Below are 22,866 nucleotides of genomic sequence, written 5' to 3' on the forward strand. Positions count from 1 at the left end.
AACGGGGGATCATGATTATCGGCAAATGAAGGGTACTTTATGAAATTATTCTAGCTATACGCACATGCTACAATAGAAACTTTAAAAACGCGGAAATACCACAAAATAAATGAAGAACAAATTGCATAAAGGGAATATTTTGAATGATGATTTAAGACTTTATTGGGAGATGTTGCAACAGTAAAAAAATTGAAAAAAATGCATATATTAATTTATATTTGGGATTTCATTAACGGCATTGAGTTGGTCAATGTCATCAGTAACTTTTTTTTACAAGATCTTGAAGTGTAGGGTATGCCTTTATATATTTTGTACAAATTTATTCCATAAGTATTTCAGGATAAATCCCCCACGCATTTACGTTAGTCGATAGGGATGTTTTGATTGGTGTATGATCAAAGTTATAACCATATTCATAAGTCATTGGTATCATACACGATTGATAAATGGATTTGTTGTAACCATACTCTCATGATGCAGCGGATAATAACCTTTATAGCTAAGCTTGGGCATGGTAGGGATTTGCCATAGCCAAATTCTTGTAAGAATAGATTGAGCGCGGGAGCGGAGCGACTGCGCGAGTTAGAATGCAAAATATCTGGCCAATTTGAGCACATTGGCCGCATTAAAGATGAATCCATATATCAACAGAAGTATTAATCATTACGATGATTGAAAAATATTGTTTCTGTCTTGAAAAGTGTGGTGGGTGATTTTACATGCCACCCCCTCCAAAAAGTGTGGGGAGATATATCTCCAATCATCCCCCCCCCCCGGGATTTACACACGAGACCACTCGATATAGTGCAAGCCTTAATTATTTTTAAAAAGAATATTAGAATGTGTAATTATATAATCCCATTTTAAGGGTCTACACAAGAATTGCAGATATTATAAGTCAATATGCCAATATTTAGACATGTTATTTTCATGCTGATATTGACATCTCTTATGTTTGCCAGTGTCATTCTTGATCTTCTTCTTCTCTCCTGGCAGTCCTGCACATCCTTGAAGTTCCCCCTTGGTATTTTCTTTTTCATTCGTTTTCTTTGAAGCCACCCTCCTGACTATGGATGGCCAAAAGGACCAAAATTAAAGAGTTTGGGAAATCATGGATAATGAATTCACTAATGCCCTTTTTACACAGGATTCTCTTAACCCCGGACTATCGCTAACCCCGTACTATCCTTAACCCCGTACTATTTTTTTTTCCTTTTCACACATGCCAAATTGTTATTGCTAACCCCGGATAAGGAATGCTTGCTTTTTACACACGAAACTCGCTAACCCCGGACTAGTGGTTTTGTCGATCATTCGTAGTACAAGTGCTTCACTCGTACACTTTTTACACACGCTACAATACCCCTACTATAGGTGGGGCCAAATTGCCATTTAGCCCCACCTATAGTACGGGGTTAAGCTTAGCCCACTTTCGTTTTACACATGCGATCTTAACCCCGTACTATTGCTCTTAGCACCGCAATTGGTGGGATAACCCTGCTTTTTTGCAGGGCCAAATAATCCCGTACTATGGGTGGGGTTAGCCCACTTTGCAAAAACGCTGTGTAAAACGAAAGTGGGCTAAGCTTAACCCCGTACTATAGGTGGGGCTAAATTGCCATTTAGCCCCACCAATAGTACGGGGTTAAGGAAATTTTGGCCTGTCTAAAACAGGTGACTGTAATTGTCATCTGACATTTTAACATTCTCTCCATACTAGACTTCTTTGGTCCTATGATCGTCACCGTGAGAAGGGACTGAAGCAGTTCGTGATTGGACATTTATATTTCACGACTATATGCGCAATTGATAACAAAACCATAATGGAAAATCGATGTGCATATTTTTTGTTTACCATTGGTAATCTTAGTTCCATGTCATTTGGGGAAATGTCTGTATATTTTGATATAGAGGCAATATTTTGACTGATTGTTTACCATTTAAAATTCAATTTTCCAAGTTTCTCCATAATATTCAAGATAGACGTACACATAACATGTATAGATCGTGGTGTCTTTCAATGTTATTGAGGTCCTTGTGTGTGAGCGGTAGTTAAAGGATCGAATAATATCATATTTTATATCATAAAAATCGTCTGCTTCTCAAGTGTGCTGTTCCATATATGAAGCATGTTGACTGAAAGACACATGCTAAAAAAGGGTATCAGCCAACAAAAATCAGTCGGACCGGGAAACTGTTCCGTCTTTGAGTGATCCGATACCCTTATGGTATTGTTACAACACCTGTTTGTTCTCATTATTATGCACATAACCAGGTGACGGTGACTATCATCGGATCAAAGAAATGCTCGCTTTAATCGTCCATCTTTTCATAGGCCCATGGAGAATTACGTAACTATTCATGTCTATTATATTAACAAACATACAAAAATAAATACACTGAGAAGTCATAAAAAGATATAGTTGCAAAAATGCGTACAAACTCCTAAAATGGAGACCATCGCAGAAATATAGGTTCACGCAGAAATATAGAAAGTGTTGGAAATATAGACAGCCACAGAAATAAAGCAACTTCACTGTTTCATCTAATTTTTTGGTGGTCTATATTTCTGAAGTTGTCTATTATATTTCATACACCTTCTCTATTTCTAAGTTGTCTACCCGGGGTTGTCTATATTATTTCCAACACTATATACAAAGTTCTATGTGAACCTATATTTCTGAAGTTGTCTTTATTTTTGTGGTTCTCTATATATTACCAAACTCTCTCTATTTTTGTGTGAACCTTCATTTCTGAAGTTGTCTTTATTTCTGTGGTTGTCTATAATATTTCTTAACACTTTCTCCCACTTTCTCTTTTTCTGTCTGAACCCGAGCACTGTATGCGATTGTCTTCATTTTATGTGTTACTATTGATTTTGACCCTTTTGGCCTTCCATACCTGACCGCGAAGGAACAAAGGACAACGAAGCCAAAGAAGCAAGCCGACATTTGTCGTTCTTTTGCTCTGATTAAGGTAATTATAACTCAAAATTTCACGTGTCAGATGAAAGTAAAGACTGATTGCCTTTTTTCATTGCTGGTATGAATTAGTCCTGATCAAGAATGAATGTGAGTATTAAAGAATGAATGGATATTGTGGCGTGCTGACTTTGGAGTCTTCATCACAGTCCCACTCGTTGACGGACATGTATGGTTGGTGGATGTAGCCGACACAAAACAAGATTCAAGAGGCGGCTGTCATTTACTTATTTATTTGTTTTCTTTACTGCAGAATATGCCCTTTCAGTTATGCAAAACTGCTTTCACCAATACATAGTCTGAAGTGTTGTTGGCCTGAAGGTAAAGACAACGTATTAGCAGTAATGTTAGAAGATATATTTTCGGCGGAAACCAGATTTTTTATTTGATCTTTTTTCTTTAGATCTAGATCTACATAAAAATGAAATGTCACATAATAAAAAGAAATATCATCCAACTTGACATGCAAATATATAAAATGAAATATATAAAATGAAATATTTTGCCTTAGATCGCAGTTACCGCTAATTCCTTTCAAATGATGATCAAAACATAGTCGGTCTTTGTAATTTTCCATCTTGAATGATGCCATCATCCTTATATACGTATTTACCAGTCACCATATATCGTGTTTCGTGCTGCTGCGTTGCGCTTGTCTATGTGTGTGCATTCGGAAATTGTAGCTTGCATTGATTGGCCATGATATCGAAAACTCTAATTGGAAAACCTTCATAAGCCTTAACACATGGCTGCCAGTTTTTCCTCTCCTATAATATATTTTAAAAAATAAGGAATTAATCATTGGTAACATATATTTTCGATATTTTCTTGGAATATGCACAGTATCAAAAGAAAGATTAGAGTCTAACGAAAATAGTGGGTCACTGTTCAAGATAATATAATGTCACTTTATAGACCTAAGACAAGGATCCACATTAACTTTTTTTGGTGGTGGCCCATTCGGGCCACCAAAACCTTCAAATAATTTTTTTTGGTGGCCCATTAGTAAAGTTTGGTGGCCCGAAAAATATAAAGAAAAACATTAATTAAAAATGAATAGGGCCTAAAACAAACTAAAATATTATGCAGTCACTACCACGTACCACTATTCTTTGTACATCTTGTATGTAAATCGTGCTTGCTGTTATACTACTTTGCTTATTTTGTGGTAATTCATAAAACCTAGATTATGCAGGCCCCAAATCCAGTTTATTTTCTCTTTTCCAGCATATTATAGCAGGAGAAAATCACAGAAAAATATGCTGCAGAATTAGAACAATGTGTAAAAGGGGGAAATAAAAAAAAAATTAGAAGAGTATATTGAAAAAAAGAAAACAAAAATTGTAAAAATGAATAAGTGAAATAAAACAAAAGAAAAAATGAAGAAAGAAAAAACAAAGAGGAGGAGAAAAAAATTTGAGAAAAAAAAACAAAGAAAATGTAAGAAAAATGAAGACAAAATTATCAAAAAATGGGGAAAATTATTATTATTCAGTAGAAACATGTTCTTTAATCAGGCATATTCAATGGGAAGGGGTATAAATGGTTTAATCACTGTAAAAAAAAAAAAACGGCAAAAGTTATCTGGAAAAAACAGTGAGAAAATTCCTTCCCTATATTTGACAAAATGATGGAAAAAATTCACATTTCATATCAATGAAATGCCTTCCCAAAGTATTTACTTCCTTAAGAGTGGTTTAAGAAGTCATTTATAAACAAGAAAGAAAGAAGCTGTCTATTCATTTTTGGCTAGAAGAGACACAGCGTCGAAATAAACCAAATATCAACATACATACAAATGCACATGTGGGACTGTGATGTACTCACCTATGTGTTTTATGTGTATTAATGCATTTGGAAATCGGTCTTTTTGAGTCAAAAGAGAGGTCATAATTCCTCCTTTTAATGCTTGCAAATAATCAGGTTTCAGTAATATGGACTGTAGAAGGGCATTTCATTGGTGTAAAATGTGACTTTGACGTAGATTTTCAAAGTTCTGGGGAAGATTTCTTAGCAGTAACATTTCGTATCGCAGCTCCCTGAGTCTGAATAGTCTGCAAGCGCACGGCTAGCTGCAGTGGTTTCATGCATGCAAAGCTCACCCAGACAGCCGGCACAGCCGGCTGAATAATAGTTACTGTATGCTAGCTGTAGGCCTACATACTGTCATGACTATGCAATCTTTGTGTGTGTGTATATTTGTGTGTAGATTAACAAAAAAGGCGCATGACGAATTTTCTTGCAATTTGAACTGTAGTAAGTTGATAAATGCATGCAAAATCGGGAGAAAAATTGCGCTACTTTGAAAATTATTGGTTGCCCGATTCGGGCCACCAAAACTTAACATTTTTTCAATAATGGTTGCCCGAGATGATTTTTTGGTGGCCCCGGGCCACCGGGCCACCGCTAATGTCGAGCCTTGCCTAAGGAATAAATTTAAAATCTAGAAAAAACATTGACTACAGTGATAGACTTGCTCCTTGTCCTTTCTTGTACACGTCTCAAAAATTTGCAGTCGCGAACGCAAATTAATTGTGCAAGGGTTGTGCCCAATTCACGTTTTTATTTGAAAATCAGTAGTATATCAAAAGAAACCTTAGAGTCTAAAGAGAAATGTGGGCTGTGATTTAGACCTTTAAAAGAATCTAGACAAAACACTATAGGCCCGAAATCTGAATTACCCCCTGATTTTCCTTGTTTCCCATCATGAATCCAGCCTTAAAATGTGTAAATGGTTGAAAATCTAATTCTGTTTACTTTCGTATCCAGTATTTATATGAAAAATTACTTTGGTTACCTTTAGAATTCAATGTCATGAATCGATGACAGATGTGTATGGTGTGTGATGCCTCGTTCTAAAACTACAGTCAGTATCTGGTGCTAGGTAGGTTGTTCTCATAATGTATTGTGACATTGGATGCTAAAGCTACTCCATTACTTTTAGAATAGTTTTGATAAAATGGATTTAGAAGATGGGGTTCCACTCACCACTAATTACTCTGTCAGCTGTAATTGAGCTGATTTTAGCGGACCATTGCATTTGCGATCAATTACAGAGCTGTCAAAAACATTGAAATTTAAAAGGATAACCTTTTTAAAATTATATATAAAATGTTGATTTCTTTCAAATGAGTCAGAGAGGAACATTTTCATAAGAGGATGATTTTAATTGATTTACTCTTTATACCGCTGTTAATTCATTTGGAAATTTTTTTAAAAAATATTTTCAGGCCACCATATTTAGGTACTGGGCCACCAAAAATATAATAAAATATGATTTTGGAGCCTCTTGAATGAATTGATGTCAGAGCACGCCTTAGAAGTTAAATGCCAATGCAGTTTATGATTTGACCCTTTTTAAAGTAATTTTTACTACCGGTATGGTGAATGTCATTACTTTTGCAGGTTTTAATTATGGATTCCACAACTGAATTTCCCCATGTTGCTTTGTCACCGGGTGAGAGGAGTCCGGAGATGGAGAGTAGCAGCCAAGATCAACCATCACCTGATGACAAAAGTAACACTTCGGAAGCTGGCAGTGCGCCTGTAAGCACAACTGCAAAAGAACCTCTTGGAGAAGGATCTTTAGAGCTAGGGTCAACACAACCTGAAACAGGGTTACCAGAAAAATTGGTTGAGCCTCTCGAAGGATCGCTGCAACAAACTATGACAAGAAAGACTGATGTATCTTCTGTAGAGAATTCTGGAGGTCAAGAAGGAGTGCCCCTTCCGATAGAGAAAATTTTGGAAAAGTCAGGAAATGAGAGTGAAGTGCAGAGTGCTCCAGAAACCCAGGAAGTACCTGACCAAGCTCAAAAGGAAGTAGTAGAGGATGGTCCAGGAGCTGATTCAGCAACACAAAGTGCAGCATTTTCAACTGAAAATGAAAACCAAACAGACACTTCCATCCAAGAACATTCAGAAGAGGTGTCTGTTGACGAAAAGAGTGTGGAGACTCCTGGTGAAGTTGTGAGGCAAGGTATCGATGAAGGAAACCAAGATCTTGAAGAAGGAGGTATGGAATGTACAGATGGTGACACAAATCTAGGTGAAGGTATTCAGATTGGAAACGATGGTTCTTCTGAGAAGAATAAATCTCGTGAAGATGCAGGTCAAGACTCTGAAAATGCTGCTCTCTCAGAGGTGGCTGTAGGACAAACAAGTGAGCCTGATAAGGTTGAGACCAGTGAAGGAAGCTGTCAAGTATGTGGTGATTCCACTCCCAATGAAGGAAATTTGGAAAGTCATCAGGCAGAGCCTAGCGATAAGGAAAGCAGCAGATCATCAGTCCCATGTGAGAGCAGCACAGAAAATGTAGTAGCCAACTTAATCAGTGAATCTCTTGTCTCAGAATTCAGTCAAGAAGGAACAAAAGAAGTAGGCTCTTCTCAGGAAGATCAAGATCCCAATGATAAATCAGCTTTGACTGTTAGTGATGCTGGGGTTGTAGGTGATAAAGAAATAGCTAATGCAGACAGTGCAGAAAAGGAGTCCCAGAGCGCTGAAAATGATCAGGAACCAGAGCTCATGGACACCCAGATCATAGAAACAGAAGATGGGAACACTCGGGACTCCATGGCTGAACTCGGCACCAAGGACAGTCTTGATGACTGTAACATTGACAAGGTTCCCAAGATTTATGATGAGTGCAGCATGGAGAGTTTTGTTTCAGCCAAGAGTGGAGAGTTTGACTACAGGGATAGCCTTCAAGGAAGTCCATTGCCTGTGAAGAGGGTCCGAGAGCTGATAGATGAAAGCCCAAGGGCCAGTCCCAAGAGGTCCAGGACTAGTACTCCTACTATCCAGAGTGATGATGAGTAAGTTTTTTTTTTTCTTTTTAATTTTTTACAAATTTTCAAAAGAAGATAGATGCATTCAAGCTTCTTTCTTGGTTGTGTTCCATATTTTAAAGACATGTCTGTTTCTTATTCAGTGTTGCTTTCATTCAAAACTTTTTTTTTTAAATAAGAGTAGACCAAATGTCTAGTTTTTAAAAAGGTATATGTCAATATTCTATGTGGGCCTATTACATTTTCTAAAATATGATTATTTAGATAAGATACTTTTCAAAGTGAAGAAAGAGCTGTATTTTAGGCACAAAGCCTTTGTCCCGTATTCTGAACTTGGGTTTGAATTAGATCCTGGTTTAAAGTTGGGGTTTAACTATGGAGAGCCAATTTGGACACAAATCCATAACAGTATACATCCAATTTATTACATGTAACTCATATGACACCCAAACTGTTCATGATTGTCTTGGAACAATAACTAAAGTATTTTTCCTCATTATGAAAGCAAAAGGAAAAAAAAAGTAAACTAAAAATATAATATATTAACAGAATTTTTGGCTCCCCATAATTTTAGCACAGTGTTAGACCGTGGTCTAAGTTAAACCTGACTTCAGGTCTTTATAACAGACAAAGAAATAAATGGATAGTTATCCTACCTAACATCTCTCATATTTAAACCCAATACAGGGGTCCTACTAAAAATTATATCATCCATGCATGTCAAATTGATGTGTTATTAACTAGAAATAACATTAATAATACACATTTTGATTTCCTCTTTTTCAGTTTGGGCCATTTTCCTGCAGAGAATGTCTTTGAGTACCAGTGGCCACAGGACAATCCCGGCGAATGGTACTTTGTCCAGGAACAGATCAGTGAGTTCCTGGGAGTCAAATCCTTTAAGCGCAAGTACCCAAGTAAGTTTATGTATTGTTTCAACCTGCTTTAACATTCAAAATTATAGAATTACTCATACAGCTTACTAATCCTACTCTCCTGTGTGTTAACTTCTTAAGTGTTAGAGGGTGTCATAGAATGATGACTGATACCCTGCTTTAGCCTCAATGGCCATAACCTAACATGATAATCAAGCTTTCTTTTCACTTCAAACCTGCCATCAATAGTTTCAATATCAATTGCATGATATCTACTATAAATTTGCCAGTTACATGACATTTGACACTCTTTCATTGAATTTTCAAACACGAATCTGGTTCATAAAACTTGTAAAACAATAAATCTGTGACAATGTTGCTCAGAAACAATCAAATTTCTCATAGGCTTAGAAGAGAAGCTTGTAATTTTCAATGGATAACATTCTTAGTGAAACAGGGCCCAGTTTTCTTCTTAGATTTCCTATTTGAAACTACAGTGGTACTTGAATTTCAAATGTATTTAAATATTGAAAGGGTTCAACTTCATAATACCCTGAATTCATTTTGGTTACAAAGTCTATGTTACTATTTTTTGGTCAGATCTTGAGAGGCGGGTGATGGACATCAAGGAGAAGGAATTTCTTCGAGAGAGGGGTGTGGTCACAGAGGAACAGGTTACGCTTGGTAGGTATATATGCTACACTTCGAGTGATATAAATTTGAATTTAGAAGGACAGGGTGTATTGCAGAAAGAGATGCTATCAAAAACAACTCTGAAAATGAAATGTTTCTTTAATTTCAGTAGCATGCTTCTTGAATGAGAAGCACTCACACTGGGACTTGCATTTTATTGTTTTTCCCCCAGTTTTGTTTTTATTAAATGCACTGTTTTCTGCAATAGGCTCCTGTCAGTCCTAGAAGGGGGACCCAATCACCCTCAAGTTTGATATAATTGATTTTTACAGCAAGAAGTTCATTGCTGGTAGAAAATACAGAAAGATCTCACATTCTGCAGATGTCAACGGGTCATCAGCAGTACATCAGGGATCACAGGTGTTTCGGCCATTTGACTGCTGTACACCTCCCCTGGCTGGCCAGTGCTATGCTGGAATACCCTGGACAGCACCCCCATTGACACCTAAGTGATCTGGATTGTCCAGAAAGCACTACGATGCCTTCTGAATAACCCAAGCCGAGCCCGTCTCGGCAGCCCCACACATTCTCCTCACCCACTTCTCCCCTTCCCTACCACTGAACCCCATTGCTCGGATCCACCTCCTTACAGAGACACCCGCAAACCCCCTGCACCCAACCTCGACGGTATGTACCTCCGCTCCCCATCCATTCTGCTCACACTCCTGCTTCAGACTAGCATACTTATCCATTTTCCTCTCCCTCGCCTCTTCTATCCTCGTCTCCCATGGCACCGTCAACTCGACCATCACAATCTTACGTGCCGACCTAGCCACTAGAACCATATCTGGTCGCAGGGCTGTGACTACCACCTCTTCTGGCACTTTTCTATTCCCCTCATCCACACATGTTTTATTTGTTTGCCTTGCTCACGAAAGTTACTTGCAAGACTAAGGGATCAAAAAGCTTTGGTTTGTCTGTCGTCCATTGCAGCCATGGGCAATGGCGGAAGCATCAATTTTTAAAGCGCATTGTTGAAAATCCATCTAGTCAGTATTCAAAGATGAAAAAGTGGATCACGATGATATGATTGGCTGTGGCTAATATGTAGATTTACTAATGACTGGTAACGAGTAAAGTATAATGACTGCTCATGGTTTTGAGATGAGGATGGTGTATAAAAAAAACAAGGATATATTTACTCTCTTTTAAAACCTACAATAAGCATCATTATGATTGTGCATCAGAACTTACTTGTTACCCCTGAAACTGTCCAAACGCACTCCACTTTGCATCGGACATGCTAGAACCATTCCAAATTTACCTTGTGCATGCAATTCTTCTTAGTTACCTTGATGATGCGCATTGCTTGTACATCAACTTTGGTATTCCCTCCTAGGTCTGACTGCCCTACGAGGAGATGAGGTATATGACCTGATGATGAAGGATTATCCTAACAGATACACTGAGTACGCCCGATTGGTCCAGGAAAAACAGAGGCAGAATATCAGTAATCAGCATAAAGGATACGAAGCGGTGAGAACCTGGGCCTTATACTCCTCATTACATAGAAATTAAATAAACCTACCTTTACCATATATACTTCATTTTTCCATGAATGAATAGCTCTCTTCCAAATGCTACTATAGCCAATTTGATCAAAGTTAAGGGTTAATGCCAGTTGTGGTAATGATATCAAAATGAGTTTGTACAGAACCCAGTTAAATGACCACCAAAGTGTCTGTTTGTATAAATAAGAAATATGTAATAAAGGATTCTGGAAGAAATTGTGTAATTGCTGAGAAATTAGCAAATAAGCACATGATTTGGGGCAAGCGTCGGGCTGACATTCAAAGCAATAATAATAATACACTGTCCCACTTGCGCTTATCTGTGTTGGTGATCTTCAGTGTGAACATTTTTCAGCGTAGATTTCAAGGTTCCACAATGTTCAGTTTATGTAACTGTACCAGGTCTAGATCCTCGATGATATACTGACAATAAAGCCTGGTTTTACAGACTTTCTAATGAAATCAGTGTTTACTGCAACTACTGGCATTTCTCTTTAAAGGTTTTGATACCAAACTGATATTCAAGAAGGGGAAAAAATGTCTTTCAACAAATTTCGTAACCTGTTTTGAGAGCAATATATTTAATCCACTTTTCAATAGGTTTCCGTACAAAATGTAAACAAATGCAGGGTTTTTTGTTTGAAGCAACAAAGATATGTTTACCACTGTTTGAAGGAAAAGATATTTAAATGATTAGCATTTCCAGAGATTCAAACGGTAAATTATATGAAGTTCATATTGACCATAATTGCTGAATCAACCAATTCAACTTCCAGATATGGGCATATAAATGTAATAATAATTCATATGCATTATCTGAAAAGCATGGCTGAAGGGACATTCAATGGAACTTACATGGAAAGCATTCTGCTCAAGAGGGCACATTAAGCATGTCCACCAGATGTATATACATTTACTTGTACGGTAGTCAGTATTAACTGGAGACCTTCAAATCTAAACTGAAGTCTTTATCTTTTCTAACAGTATTAGTTATTGGCACTTTGACACCCATCCAAACTTCCTCATTCTTTCTTTTCTTGTGTGTCTCGGAATAGCATATTTCTAGATAGATGGCGCTATATAAATGCCTATTATTATTATTGTTAAGATTAAATGGGATGTCTCTGTAATTAAAAATTTGTGAATATTGTGTTTGTTCATACCAAAGCTAACTTTATTTCATATTCATTACTCTACTTTTAACCAGCCAACAATGGATGCAAGTAAGATCAAAGAATACATCAAGAAGGCTGCTAAACAAGCCGCAGAGTTCAACGCACTCTTGATGAGAGAGAAGAGAGAGGAGAGACAGTACTACTTTGACCTACAAACAATGGTGAGTTAGAATGATGATGGCATGCTGTCAGCTTGGTCTTTTTCAAAGTTATGATCAGTGCATTAGCCCATATATGTGCTTATCTGTGATTTCTATTATACTAGATTTTTAGCTGGTAGCATTGTTTCATGATATTTTGCTTGTTCGGTCAAAATATGTCAGAACATCAGACATCAAGATCTATGATGATATTATCAGAATTCATCTTGATTTTGAATATTTTCTTAAAAATGTCTTCTTGCTGCAGTTACTGGAGACTGTAGGTAAGATCACACATTGTTCTTCATTTATACGATGCTAAGCTGTTGATATCAAACTCTAAAGAGTACATGTATATCAAAACGCCCTTCTTTTTTGTAACAAAGTATAGAAATTCTGCAACGAGTTCAGTTGATTGATTCAAAATTCTTGCAAACTTGGTTGTTTCTTGGAAAGTATTTCTTGAGGATAATGTATGTTGGGTTCTTCTTTCTCCTATCAGAATACCAACCAATAGTAGAAATTGAATGTAGTTTTTTGTTTTGTTTTTTAGCAACTCCATATGCCTCAAGCCAAGATGAAGAAGTTGAGTAAAGAGGATACAAAGATTGGTGCCTATCCTGTAGCGGTCATCCCTGGCCAGTACCAGGACTACTGTAGATAGTAAGTCTGATAATAACGGCATTGTTATTTTGCATGGTAAGAGGTGTTATGATAAAAAGGATTCAAAGATTAGTTCCTATCCTGTAACATTCTTCCCAGGCCAGTATCAAGACTACTGCAGATAGTAAGCTGGTTCATGAAAGCAATGTAATTTTGTTATTGAGGCTGGTCCTGGGAAGATGTTAAACATTTCCTTACCTGCCTCATATTTTTGTCCAACTGTTAAACGTATCATTCTAGCCAGCGAAAATTTTGGAAGCCGGTATAAGAAACTATTCATCCATATACCATCACCATTTATCATCACGTTGTTCTTGTCATAGTTACTCAGCTGATGAACTGAATTATTTGCCATTGAACACTGCCATCTATGGTCCGATGGCGATCAGGAGAAAGACGGACTATGCTCCTGAAGTGGAGGAGGAAGAAGAGGGGGATGATGATCTTGATATTATGGCTGTAAGTAGCATTTTTTCATTAGGAGTGTTATTTAACCCCAGTAGGACCATAAATTCCCAAACCATCCTCTTCTCTCGTCACCCCCAACTCTGTAGGACTGTTTCAGAATTTACCTGCCGTATTAAAACACCCTTATTAAATTAATACAGAACATCAAAATTATTTTCTTTTTTTTCTTGACATTTATGAATATCTTCAATCATAATTGTAACCATTGGAATTGTAAATTTGTTCATGTTACCAATTTATCAAGAAAAATGACGAGGGGAATGGGGGCTAAATACCCCCTTCTGATGGCTGTATAGGGTTATGAGTATTGAATACCATTAGGGATCAAGATGCATGGATGGAGTTTATAATTTTTTTCATTTTGACCTCAAAGGAATTAACCAAGAATGAGGATAAAGACAAGGATAAGGAAAAGAGCAAATCTGTCACCAGTCAACCACTGAATGAGCATCAACAGCGGCAGCAACAAGAGCAACGTCTGCAACAGTTACTGAATCAACCACTCCAACCAGAACAGCAGCAGCAGCAGGAGAAACCAAAACCACAACGGCAAGCACCACGCCAGAAGCAACAGAAGCCACCTCCACCTCAGAAGCAAGAAGAGCAGCAGCCGCCTCCTGTGAGTTCTACGCCAGCAGCATCCAAGTCACCATCAGGACCTACCATCTTGAGACCGAGGGCAGGACCGATCATAGTCCAGCCAGGGCCAGAGTCCGGTGGCAGTGGGGACAGTGACATGGTGAGACTACCTGGACCTGAGGCTCTGCAGCAGAGTATGGAAGCAGTGGTACCAACTGCTCCAAGACCTTATCAGGTACATGCCACAGGAAATGTTCATAAAAATGGCCCATTTTTCTGGGATGCTTTCCCTATATTTTGAGATAGACTGCTCAAAGATCAATGTCTCTGTTTGAGTACATTCTTTATTTTTTTTTCTTTGGTTGGTCACATCAGTTCAGGATAAAGATTACTTAAACTGCTAAATCCTAAAAGTAGGAACCTTGGTCTGTGAAGTACTTAATGAAAATAAACAAAATACAAGATTTACCCAAATCTGAAAGGGTTAGGTTCAGACATTGCTTCCCATCTCTTTATTGGTGTCACTCTTACAATCTTCTTTCTCTCTTTTTCTCCGTTTCTCTCTGCCATCTTCCAGCCCAAGATCAAACCTACTGCTATCTGCGGCTTATGTTTGAAAGACAGACGAAGTAACACCAAGGGAGTTCCAGAGAATCTGGTTCACTGCTCACAGTGTGATAATAGTGGTATGTATGGCTTTCTCTTCATCGCCCTAGTTCTGGTATCAACTTATGAAGGGATTCTCATTTATCAACATTACAACTTGAAAATGAGAGATTCCTACTTATTTTAATACTCCATGTTCATTATCTGTATCTGCCAAATTATGTCCGGTATACATTATTGTGTATAACCCTATAGCTGTGTGACTTAAAGGTAAATGCCAGTTTTGGTAACGATATCAAAATGAGTTCGTACAGAATCCAATGAGATGACCACCAAAGTGTCTGTTTGTATAAATAAAACATGTGCCAAAGGATTCTGGAAGAAATTGTAATTGCTGAGAAATCAGCAAATAAGCACAGGATTCGGGTCAAGTGTCGTGCCCGACACTCAAAGCAATAATTATACACTGCCCCATGTGCGCTTATCTGTGTTGGTGATCTTCAGCATGAACATTTTTCAGCGTAGATTTCAAGATTTCACAAAGTTTGGTTTATGTAACTGTATCAGATCTAGATCTTCGATGATATACTGACAATGAAGCCTTGTTTTACAGACTTTCTCATGAAATCAGTTTTTGCTGCAACTACTGGCATTTCTCTTTAAAATACATTTGAGGAGTAGAATAATCTTTGCCCTTTCATATTGATATGCTTTTGCTTGCATATGTCATTCAGGGAATTCCTTCTTCCATTTACTATCATGCATAATACGATTGGATGGAAGCAACAGCTAGCTTGCTCATGTCATCTCTACAGCACTTGACAAGATGATGTGACACCTCTAAGATTGCTTTTCCTGTTATGTCCTTACCTTTTATACTTTATTTTCTGAACCATTGTAGGTCACCCGTCATGTTTGGATATGAATGATGAGTTGGTAGCAACCATTAAGACCTACCCTTGGCAGTGTATGGAATGCAAGACCTGCTCGCAGTGTGGTGATCCAACACATGAGGTATGTTGATATTAGATGGGAGGGGAATAGGGGGTGGATAGGGGATATGAATAAATTTGGTAGCAACTATTAAAACATATCCTTGGCATTTATGGAGGGCAAGACCTGTCAATAGTGTGGTGATCCAACACATGAGGTATGTTGATATTAGATGGGAGGGGAATAGGGGGTGGATAGGGGATAGGAACGATAAGTTGGTAGCAACCATTAAGACGTACCCCTGGCAGTGTATGGAGGGCAAGACCTGTCCATAGTGTGGTAATCCAACACATGATGTATGTTGATTTTAGATGGGAGGCGAATAGGGGGTGGATAGGGGATAGGAACAATAAGTTGGTAGCAACCATTAAGACATACCCCTGGCAGTGTATGGAGGGCAAGACCTGTCCATAGTGTGGTGATCCAAGGCATGATGTATGTTGATATTAGATGGGAGGCGAATAGGGGGTGGATAGGGGATATGAATAAGTTTGGTAGCAACTATTAAAACATATCCTTGGCATTTATGGAGGGCAAGACCTGTCAATAGTGTGGTGATCCAACACATGAGGTATGTTGATACTAGATGGTAGGGGAATAGGGGATGGATAGGGGATAGGAACGATAAGTTGGTAGCAACCATTAAGACGTACCCCTGGCAGTGTATGGAGGGCAAGACCTGTCCATAGTGTGGTGATCCAAGGCATGATGTATGTTGATATTAGATGGGAGGCGAATAGGGGGTGGATAGGGGATAGGAACGATAAGTTGGTAGCAACCATTAAGACATACCCCTGGCAGTGTATGGAGGGCAAGACCTGTCCATAGTGTGGTGATCCAAGGCATGATGTATGTTGATAGTAGATGGGAGGCGAATAGGGGATGGATAGGGGATAGGAACGATAAGTTGGTAGCAACCATTAAGACATACCCCTGGCAGTGTATGGAGGGCAAGACCTGTCCATAGTGTGGTGATCCAAGGCATGATGTATGTTGATATTAGATGGGAGGCGAATAGGGGGTGGATAGGGGATATGAATAAGTTTGGTAGCAACTATTAAAACATATCCTTGGCATTTATGGAGGGCAAGACCTGTCAATAGTGTGGTGATCCAACACATGAGGTATGTTGATACTAGATGGTAGGGGATAGGAACGATAAGTTGGTAGCAACCATTAAGACGTACCCCTGGCAGTGTATGGAGGGCAAGACCTGTCAATAGTGTGGTGATCCAACACATGAGGTATGTTGATACTAGATGGGAGGCGAATAGGGGGTGGATAGGGGATAGGAACGATCAGTTGGTAGCAACCATTAAGACGTACCCCTGGCAGTGTATGGAGTGCAAGACCTGCTCACAATGCGGTTATCCTGCATATGTATACTCGGTAGTAACCTATACCCAAGACCTGCTCCAGGTATGGTGATCCAACTCTGAGGTATGATGATCTTCCATACAAGGGAATGGGATCCTGGATGGATAGGAGGTAAGCGCTTATTGCCTATACTAAGACTTATGGTGTGACACAAGTAGAACTATCTTCTCCACGCTTTCCCTTGCATAAAACCATGACATTTTCAGATCCTAAGGAAACAGTGGACTCTTTTTATGATACATCTTGATTGATAATTCAGGATTATTTCGCTTTTTTTTCAAACATACCTTGAATTACATTTCATATGTGCCATCTTGTTTGAATTATTATTATTTGTTCCTCTTTACAGGATAAGATGATGTTTTGTGATAAGTGTGATAGAGGATACCATACCTTCTGTGTTGGACTCACAGATATACCAACAGGTAAAAATAATCCCATTTCCTGCAATTCTATTAATGAAAAATTACCCTGTTTTTGAGAAATTTTAAGATTAATAGCAAAAAAGAAGACATAATGGACTAAGATGGGATTTAATGAGGGATGAACAGAAGAAGAATGTGTTTCTTACTATAAAACAGTAATTCCCCGAAAGAGATGATGGGATTTATTTGTCTGAAATATGTGTGTTTTAATCTATTTAAGTGTATAGACAAAATGTATCTATTATAGATGAAGAAATCACTAATAAGCCTTAATTTTCTGAAATAATATAGCCAAAATTGTAAAGGTGGTCAGACCAGCATAATGACACTCATCTCTCCATTTCTTCCATCTCTTAAAAAAAAACCCAGGAAATTGGCTTTGTCCAACCTGTTCTGCTGGGGGTCTCCCTCCCCCTGTACCGCCTCCACCACCATCAAACTTCACAAGGGGGCTTACCCCATTACAACTACAAGGAGGTGTCCCACCACTCCCATCGCTGCTACAGGAAACACCTCAGCTCCAACCATCTCTACCACTACCACAGCAAGGGGTACCACCTCAGCAACAAGGTATACCACCACCACAAGGTGTACTGCCAATGCCACCCCAGCAACAAGGCATTCCACCGCAACCTCAGGGGTTGCTGGCGCACCCAAATCACGCACCACTTCCACAACAGGGGATGCCCCAACAACAAGGCCTACCACCCCAGCAGGGCTTGCCTCCACAGCAGCAACAGGGTGGTCGATCCTAGCAACAGGATACCGCAACCTGCGAGCAATGTCCACTACCCTCTTGCTAATCTAGAACTCAAGTAACATACTATGCGAAGCACAAAATCCCCCAAGAACTGAATGTATGTTATGTGTTGTAACATTTTTGTAAAATATTGTGTAGATGTGTATATACTGTAATCAGAACAATAGTTCTTTAGGAACCAAGTTGTTAGTTGCTACTTCTGAGAGGGATTCATGTGTCAGATTTATTTTTATGATTAAAGGAGAATGACACCCTTGGAACATATGAAATGATAAAAATCAAAGAAAGTTTGATGGCGATTGGAGAAACAATAAGTTATGAGCATTTGAATGTCAAAATCACTAATACTATAGAGATCCGCCCACTGGCAATGCGAACAAGATTTGCGATGCCACAGAAGTACAACCTTCCCATGTGTACTGTACATTGAAAATATATCTCAAAATATCTATTTTTTGCTTATTCTTCTGATAGTTCAAATATTTTGTCAATTTTTTTTATGGAACCCCTATAACATGTCTTCCTATGAAAACAAAGCACCTGATCTATGGATAGACTTGATAAAATAAGTAAATATGTAGAAAAGTTATTTGGGAATTGTACAACTGCAATCTCACACATGTTGCCAATGGGAGGATGATGTCCATATCACAAATGATCACTTGAATGCTCATAGCTTTTTTATTATCTGTTTTCACACAAGTGAAATTGTTCCCAGGGTTTTATTCTCCTTTAATGGAATTTGTTCACATTGCTTTGACTTCAAACTATTATTTCATCAATTGATATACTGTTATGGCATTTTTCACAATATGCAACTCCTCATTTGTGGATGATGATCATTGTCTAATTGTGTTTCACATAGTTTCACACCCATGCAATGGTGAAAAGCTACACGCAAATGATGTCCAAGACAATGATTTCTTTTTAGTTTGTTTAAATCCTTTGTGATTTATCTTGTTCTTTGTATTCTCTATACTTGCTTCAATTGATATTGGAAAGGATGTACCTTTCCTTGGTTGAGTAGTTCCTTTGATGAAAGGTACTTAACAAGTAAACAGAATCAGAAAAGTAACATAATACTTTCGTCGTGTTCTTTGTATGCATTTTGATGGGTGTCGACCTTTAGTTTTGGTAATGGCACAATAAGCCACTGCCATTTCCAAATTCAAACAATCCACTAAATGTTCTATACATGTACATCCTAGTCATGCCAAATGAAAACAAATTTCAGTTACACTTACTTTTGAGTTTGACCTTTTATTCATGTCAAAATGACAATTTAATACCATTCATATCTGTAATATCATACACATTGCATGTAAATTGCAGTGTACAAAACATAGCATATACAATTATATATCATTTGTATGTTATTGCTCAGCCTCCCGTTTCACTAGTAAAACAAGAACTAAATTATTTTAACAGACTACATCATTAGTCGATTAAAATGTAGGGACATACATGTACATAATATTTTTTCAAACAATCTTATATATGGAATTGTAAATATAATACAATTTATAAAAAACTAGATCCATGTACATTGCAATGCAAGTTGAATTCACAGTGACATGTCAAAGCAGACACAAAATAATGGAGCTTTCATTCTTGCCCATTAACTCATAAAACCTGTCAAGACTAAAATCAATTTAGTAAAAAAAAACTTTTTGATTCTCTTAACTCTCTCTTGTATTCTTCCTCTGCTTACCTTGGAGATCATTGGCACCGTTGAGAGGGCCGCAGTTTGATCATTTGTGGATACAACACAGAATCAGAAATTCTAGCTCTTTATAAAGTTGTCTTCTGACAATTTTGGCAGAGATTACAGAAAAGGAGCATGAAGTCTAAGAAAAATCCCAAAATGAAATGCACACTAAAAAGAGTAAAATTAAGTTCACCTTAATTACTCATTTGTCAATTGAGACATACCTCAAAAAGGAAAGCTACACCAACTTCAGTTATAATTTCCATACCTTTTCACAGACTTATATATGAGGATTATTACATATTGTTGTGCATTCATTTTCAGTGATTTAAAAGAACTTCTTGATATGTTTTTCCTGTGACATTACATTACTTTAGTATACTCGAATCAGTTGAGAGCAGAAAAATAATGGAATTCATTTCCTTTTCAAGCATAAATGTATGTAATTAATGCTCCGGTTCTTTTCATACACTGCCTACAAGATCAATCAATCAGATATTATGAATTATGAGAGAAAGACAACAAAAGTCCTAAGTAAAAGTTTTCCACTGAGCAACTCACATAAGCATAGTATGGAATCATAAATAAAAACCATATAATCCTAACTGACTGATAATATCACAAACATACTGCAACGTAAGACACATAGTAGTTTCAATAATGCATAAAACAATGCCATCGCATTTTTAAACATAAAATCACACACTGAAAAGCTGATCTACAGTTCTATGTATACAATAGGTCGTAATGGTAACACATTTTATATGAAGTGACCTGCACTATTAAATGAAGGAGATATATACAATGAAGATATATGTAGGACAGAGAGAAGGGTATATTGATATTCAATGCTGATAGCCTTCATCTTTTCAGCCACTTAAAGGACAAGTCCACCTCAACAAAAACTTGATTTGAATAAAAAGAGAAAAATTCAACAAGCATAAAACTGAAAATTTTATCAAAATCGGATGTAAAATAAGAAAGTTATGACATTTTAAAGTTTCGCTTCATTTCACAAAACAGTTATATGCACATCTCGGTCGGTATGCAAATGAGGGAAGTGATGACATCACTCACTATTTCTTTTGTATTTTATATGAAATATGAAATATTTTGATTTTCTCGTCATTGTCATGTGAAATGAAGCTTCATTCCTCCCTGAACACATGGAATTCCATTATTTTAACATTTTGTGCTTCAGGCAAGGAGGTCCTAATCATCAAATTTGTAAAAACTGAAATATTGTATAATTCAAACAATAAACAAAAGAAATAGTGAGTGACATCATCGACTCCCTCATTTGGATGCAACTGGCTCGTTCATATAACTACTTTGTTAAAAATAAGCAAAACTTTGAAATGTCATAACTTTCTTATTTTACATCCGATTTTGATGAAATTTTCAACATTGTGCTTGTCTGATTTGTCTCTATTGATTCAAATCAACATTTTTCTGAGGTGGACTTGACCTTTAAAGACTTGCTTTATTTAACATAAGGTACATCCTGTTGTCAGGATATCTTACACTCATTTTTAACTCTTAGATTACAAGTTTCTATAGACTTTATACTATACATTTGATTGCATATATGCTACATGCAACAAATCTTCAATACAGGTGATCAAGCCCCTGCATAATATCTTTAATATTAAAACTACATTGTTAAACTGAAAGGTGAAATAGTATAATGTCAAACATATTCCAAATCATTCAAAATGCCCATATATATATATTCCTTAGACAACTTCATTGGAATGTTGGAACTATAGTTTTGTTTACCCCAACATACAGTTTTAAACAGAGGCAAATTAAATAGCAAATGTATAATTTAAGAATTATCCTAAGGTTCTAATCATCAACTCATTCAGACATTTTCTTATCATAAATACAAAACCTGGTCATCTGAACACAAGTCTGAACACTACCTAACATTCATAAACACACTTCTTAAATAGGCGATCATCATTCGAAAATAGATAACATTTTACACAATTAACCCTTTATGATATTAATATAAAAATATAGAATTTACAAAATAATTCTCTTTCACCTCAGGACACCCATTATCTTGTGCGTTGCTCTCGATTTTCAAACCCTAACTTGTCAATGACAGAGGAATGACGGAAGGATTCAACTAGCATTGGCAAAAAGAATGCCAATTAGTACTTGTGTCCATCCAACCATCATCCACATCTATATCATAACAACCAACTAGGAATTAGGATCTTCTAACAAGAGATTGTCAGGTATAACATTATGACATACATGGGTACATGAACAAACATTACTATAACTGACCCTACTCTGATGAAGTTTTCAGTGTTGGATATCGTTTTCATTTCTCTATTACATGTATTTAAATCAACTCACAGTTATGGTGGACTTGGCGTTTTACTCAAATTAAAGCAATGAATTTCAACCAAGCTAAGTTCTTGAGTAGGAATGCCTAAGTTATGAGGTGATAATAGTTGAATAAACACATCGCTACTGATCTTGATTGATTTGTACTGCATTAAAATCATGATGAATTTGTGCTACATTGAAATTGTTCAAGGTCAATTGTTCCCGGTGGGAAAACTCCTGGGAAACGTCAAGTTTTCTTTGAAGGAGTCATGATCTAGGTTTCAGTTTCCTCCTAGGAAGACTTGGCCTCCAGAGGGTGCTTCAATAATGATAGCTAAACTTTTGAGAACTTTGTGAGACAAGAATTATACCAAGAGGAGCTGCCCTATTGCAAATCAAATCCGTTTCTGAGATTTAATGAAGTTGATTCTCTTTCATTTGGAGTCCTTAAAATCAATTAGAATTCATCTACAATCCTTCTTTCTATACTTCTCTGAAAAGAAAAGATACTTTGATAGACAAAGCAATATAATAGGCGTTCCATTCTTAAAGATCTCACCATTTACACTGATCATTAATTCATCTACAGAGGATACATACAAACTATATAATAACTAACAAACCGGTATGAAAATAAACATATATTGTGAGCAAGGTTGAGAATGAAATACCCTGTTTACTTTAAAAATCACACAATGTACTGAGAAAATGATAATAACCAGGGAGCGTTTGCACAAAAGTTTATGTGTGACCAAAAATCACATTTAAATGACTTGATT

General features: G+C 37.2%; 1 protein-coding gene across 2 annotated transcripts; it reads left to right on the plus strand.

Annotated features, from left to right (window-relative positions):
• The first annotated feature begins 2,875 nt into the window (after window positions 1-2,875).
• LOC121423163 lies at window positions 2,876-19,107 on the plus strand. 2 transcript variants are annotated; one of them, XM_041618468.1, is made up of 14 exons: window positions 2,912-2,976; window positions 5,785-5,865; window positions 6,387-7,798; window positions 8,558-8,688; window positions 9,247-9,330; window positions 10,679-10,815; window positions 12,058-12,186; window positions 12,719-12,828; window positions 13,152-13,287; window positions 13,670-14,110; window positions 14,453-14,561; window positions 15,383-15,495; window positions 17,201-17,276; window positions 17,646-19,107. In XM_041618468.1, the coding sequence occupies exons 3-14, from the start codon at window positions 6,396-6,398 to the stop codon at window positions 18,029-18,031; spliced, it is 3,255 nt and encodes a 1,084-aa protein (XP_041474402.1). In that variant the 5' UTR covers window positions 2,912-2,976; window positions 5,785-5,865; window positions 6,387-6,395; the 3' UTR covers window positions 18,032-19,107. The 2 variants fall into 2 exon arrangements, with proteins under 2 accessions (XP_041474401.1, XP_041474402.1); XM_041618467.1 differs by lacking the exon at window positions 5,785-5,865 and having other exon boundaries at window positions 2,876-2,976.
• The last annotated feature ends 3,759 nt before the right edge of the window (window positions 19,108-22,866 follow it).

This window comes from Lytechinus variegatus, chromosome 10 (assembly GCF_018143015.1).
Source record: "Lytechinus variegatus isolate NC3 chromosome 10, Lvar_3.0, whole genome shotgun sequence".
In the NCBI taxonomy this organism is placed as follows: Eukaryota; Metazoa; Echinodermata; class Echinoidea; order Temnopleuroida; family Toxopneustidae; genus Lytechinus; species Lytechinus variegatus.

Bases quoted from the DNA above. Each gene is read 5' to 3' on its own strand.
- LOC121423163 (XM_041618467.1), top strand. From the start codon at position 6,396: ATGGATTCCACAACTGAATTTCCCCATGTTGCTTTGTCACCGGGTGAG. The intron at 10,816-12,057 runs GTGAGAACCTGG...ACTTTTAACCAG, and splicing joins AGCATAAAGGATACGAAGCG to CCAACAATGGATGCAAGTAA. The intron at 14,562-15,382 runs GTATGTATGGCT...GAACCATTGTAG, and splicing joins CTCACAGTGTGATAATAGTG to GTCACCCGTCATGTTTGGAT.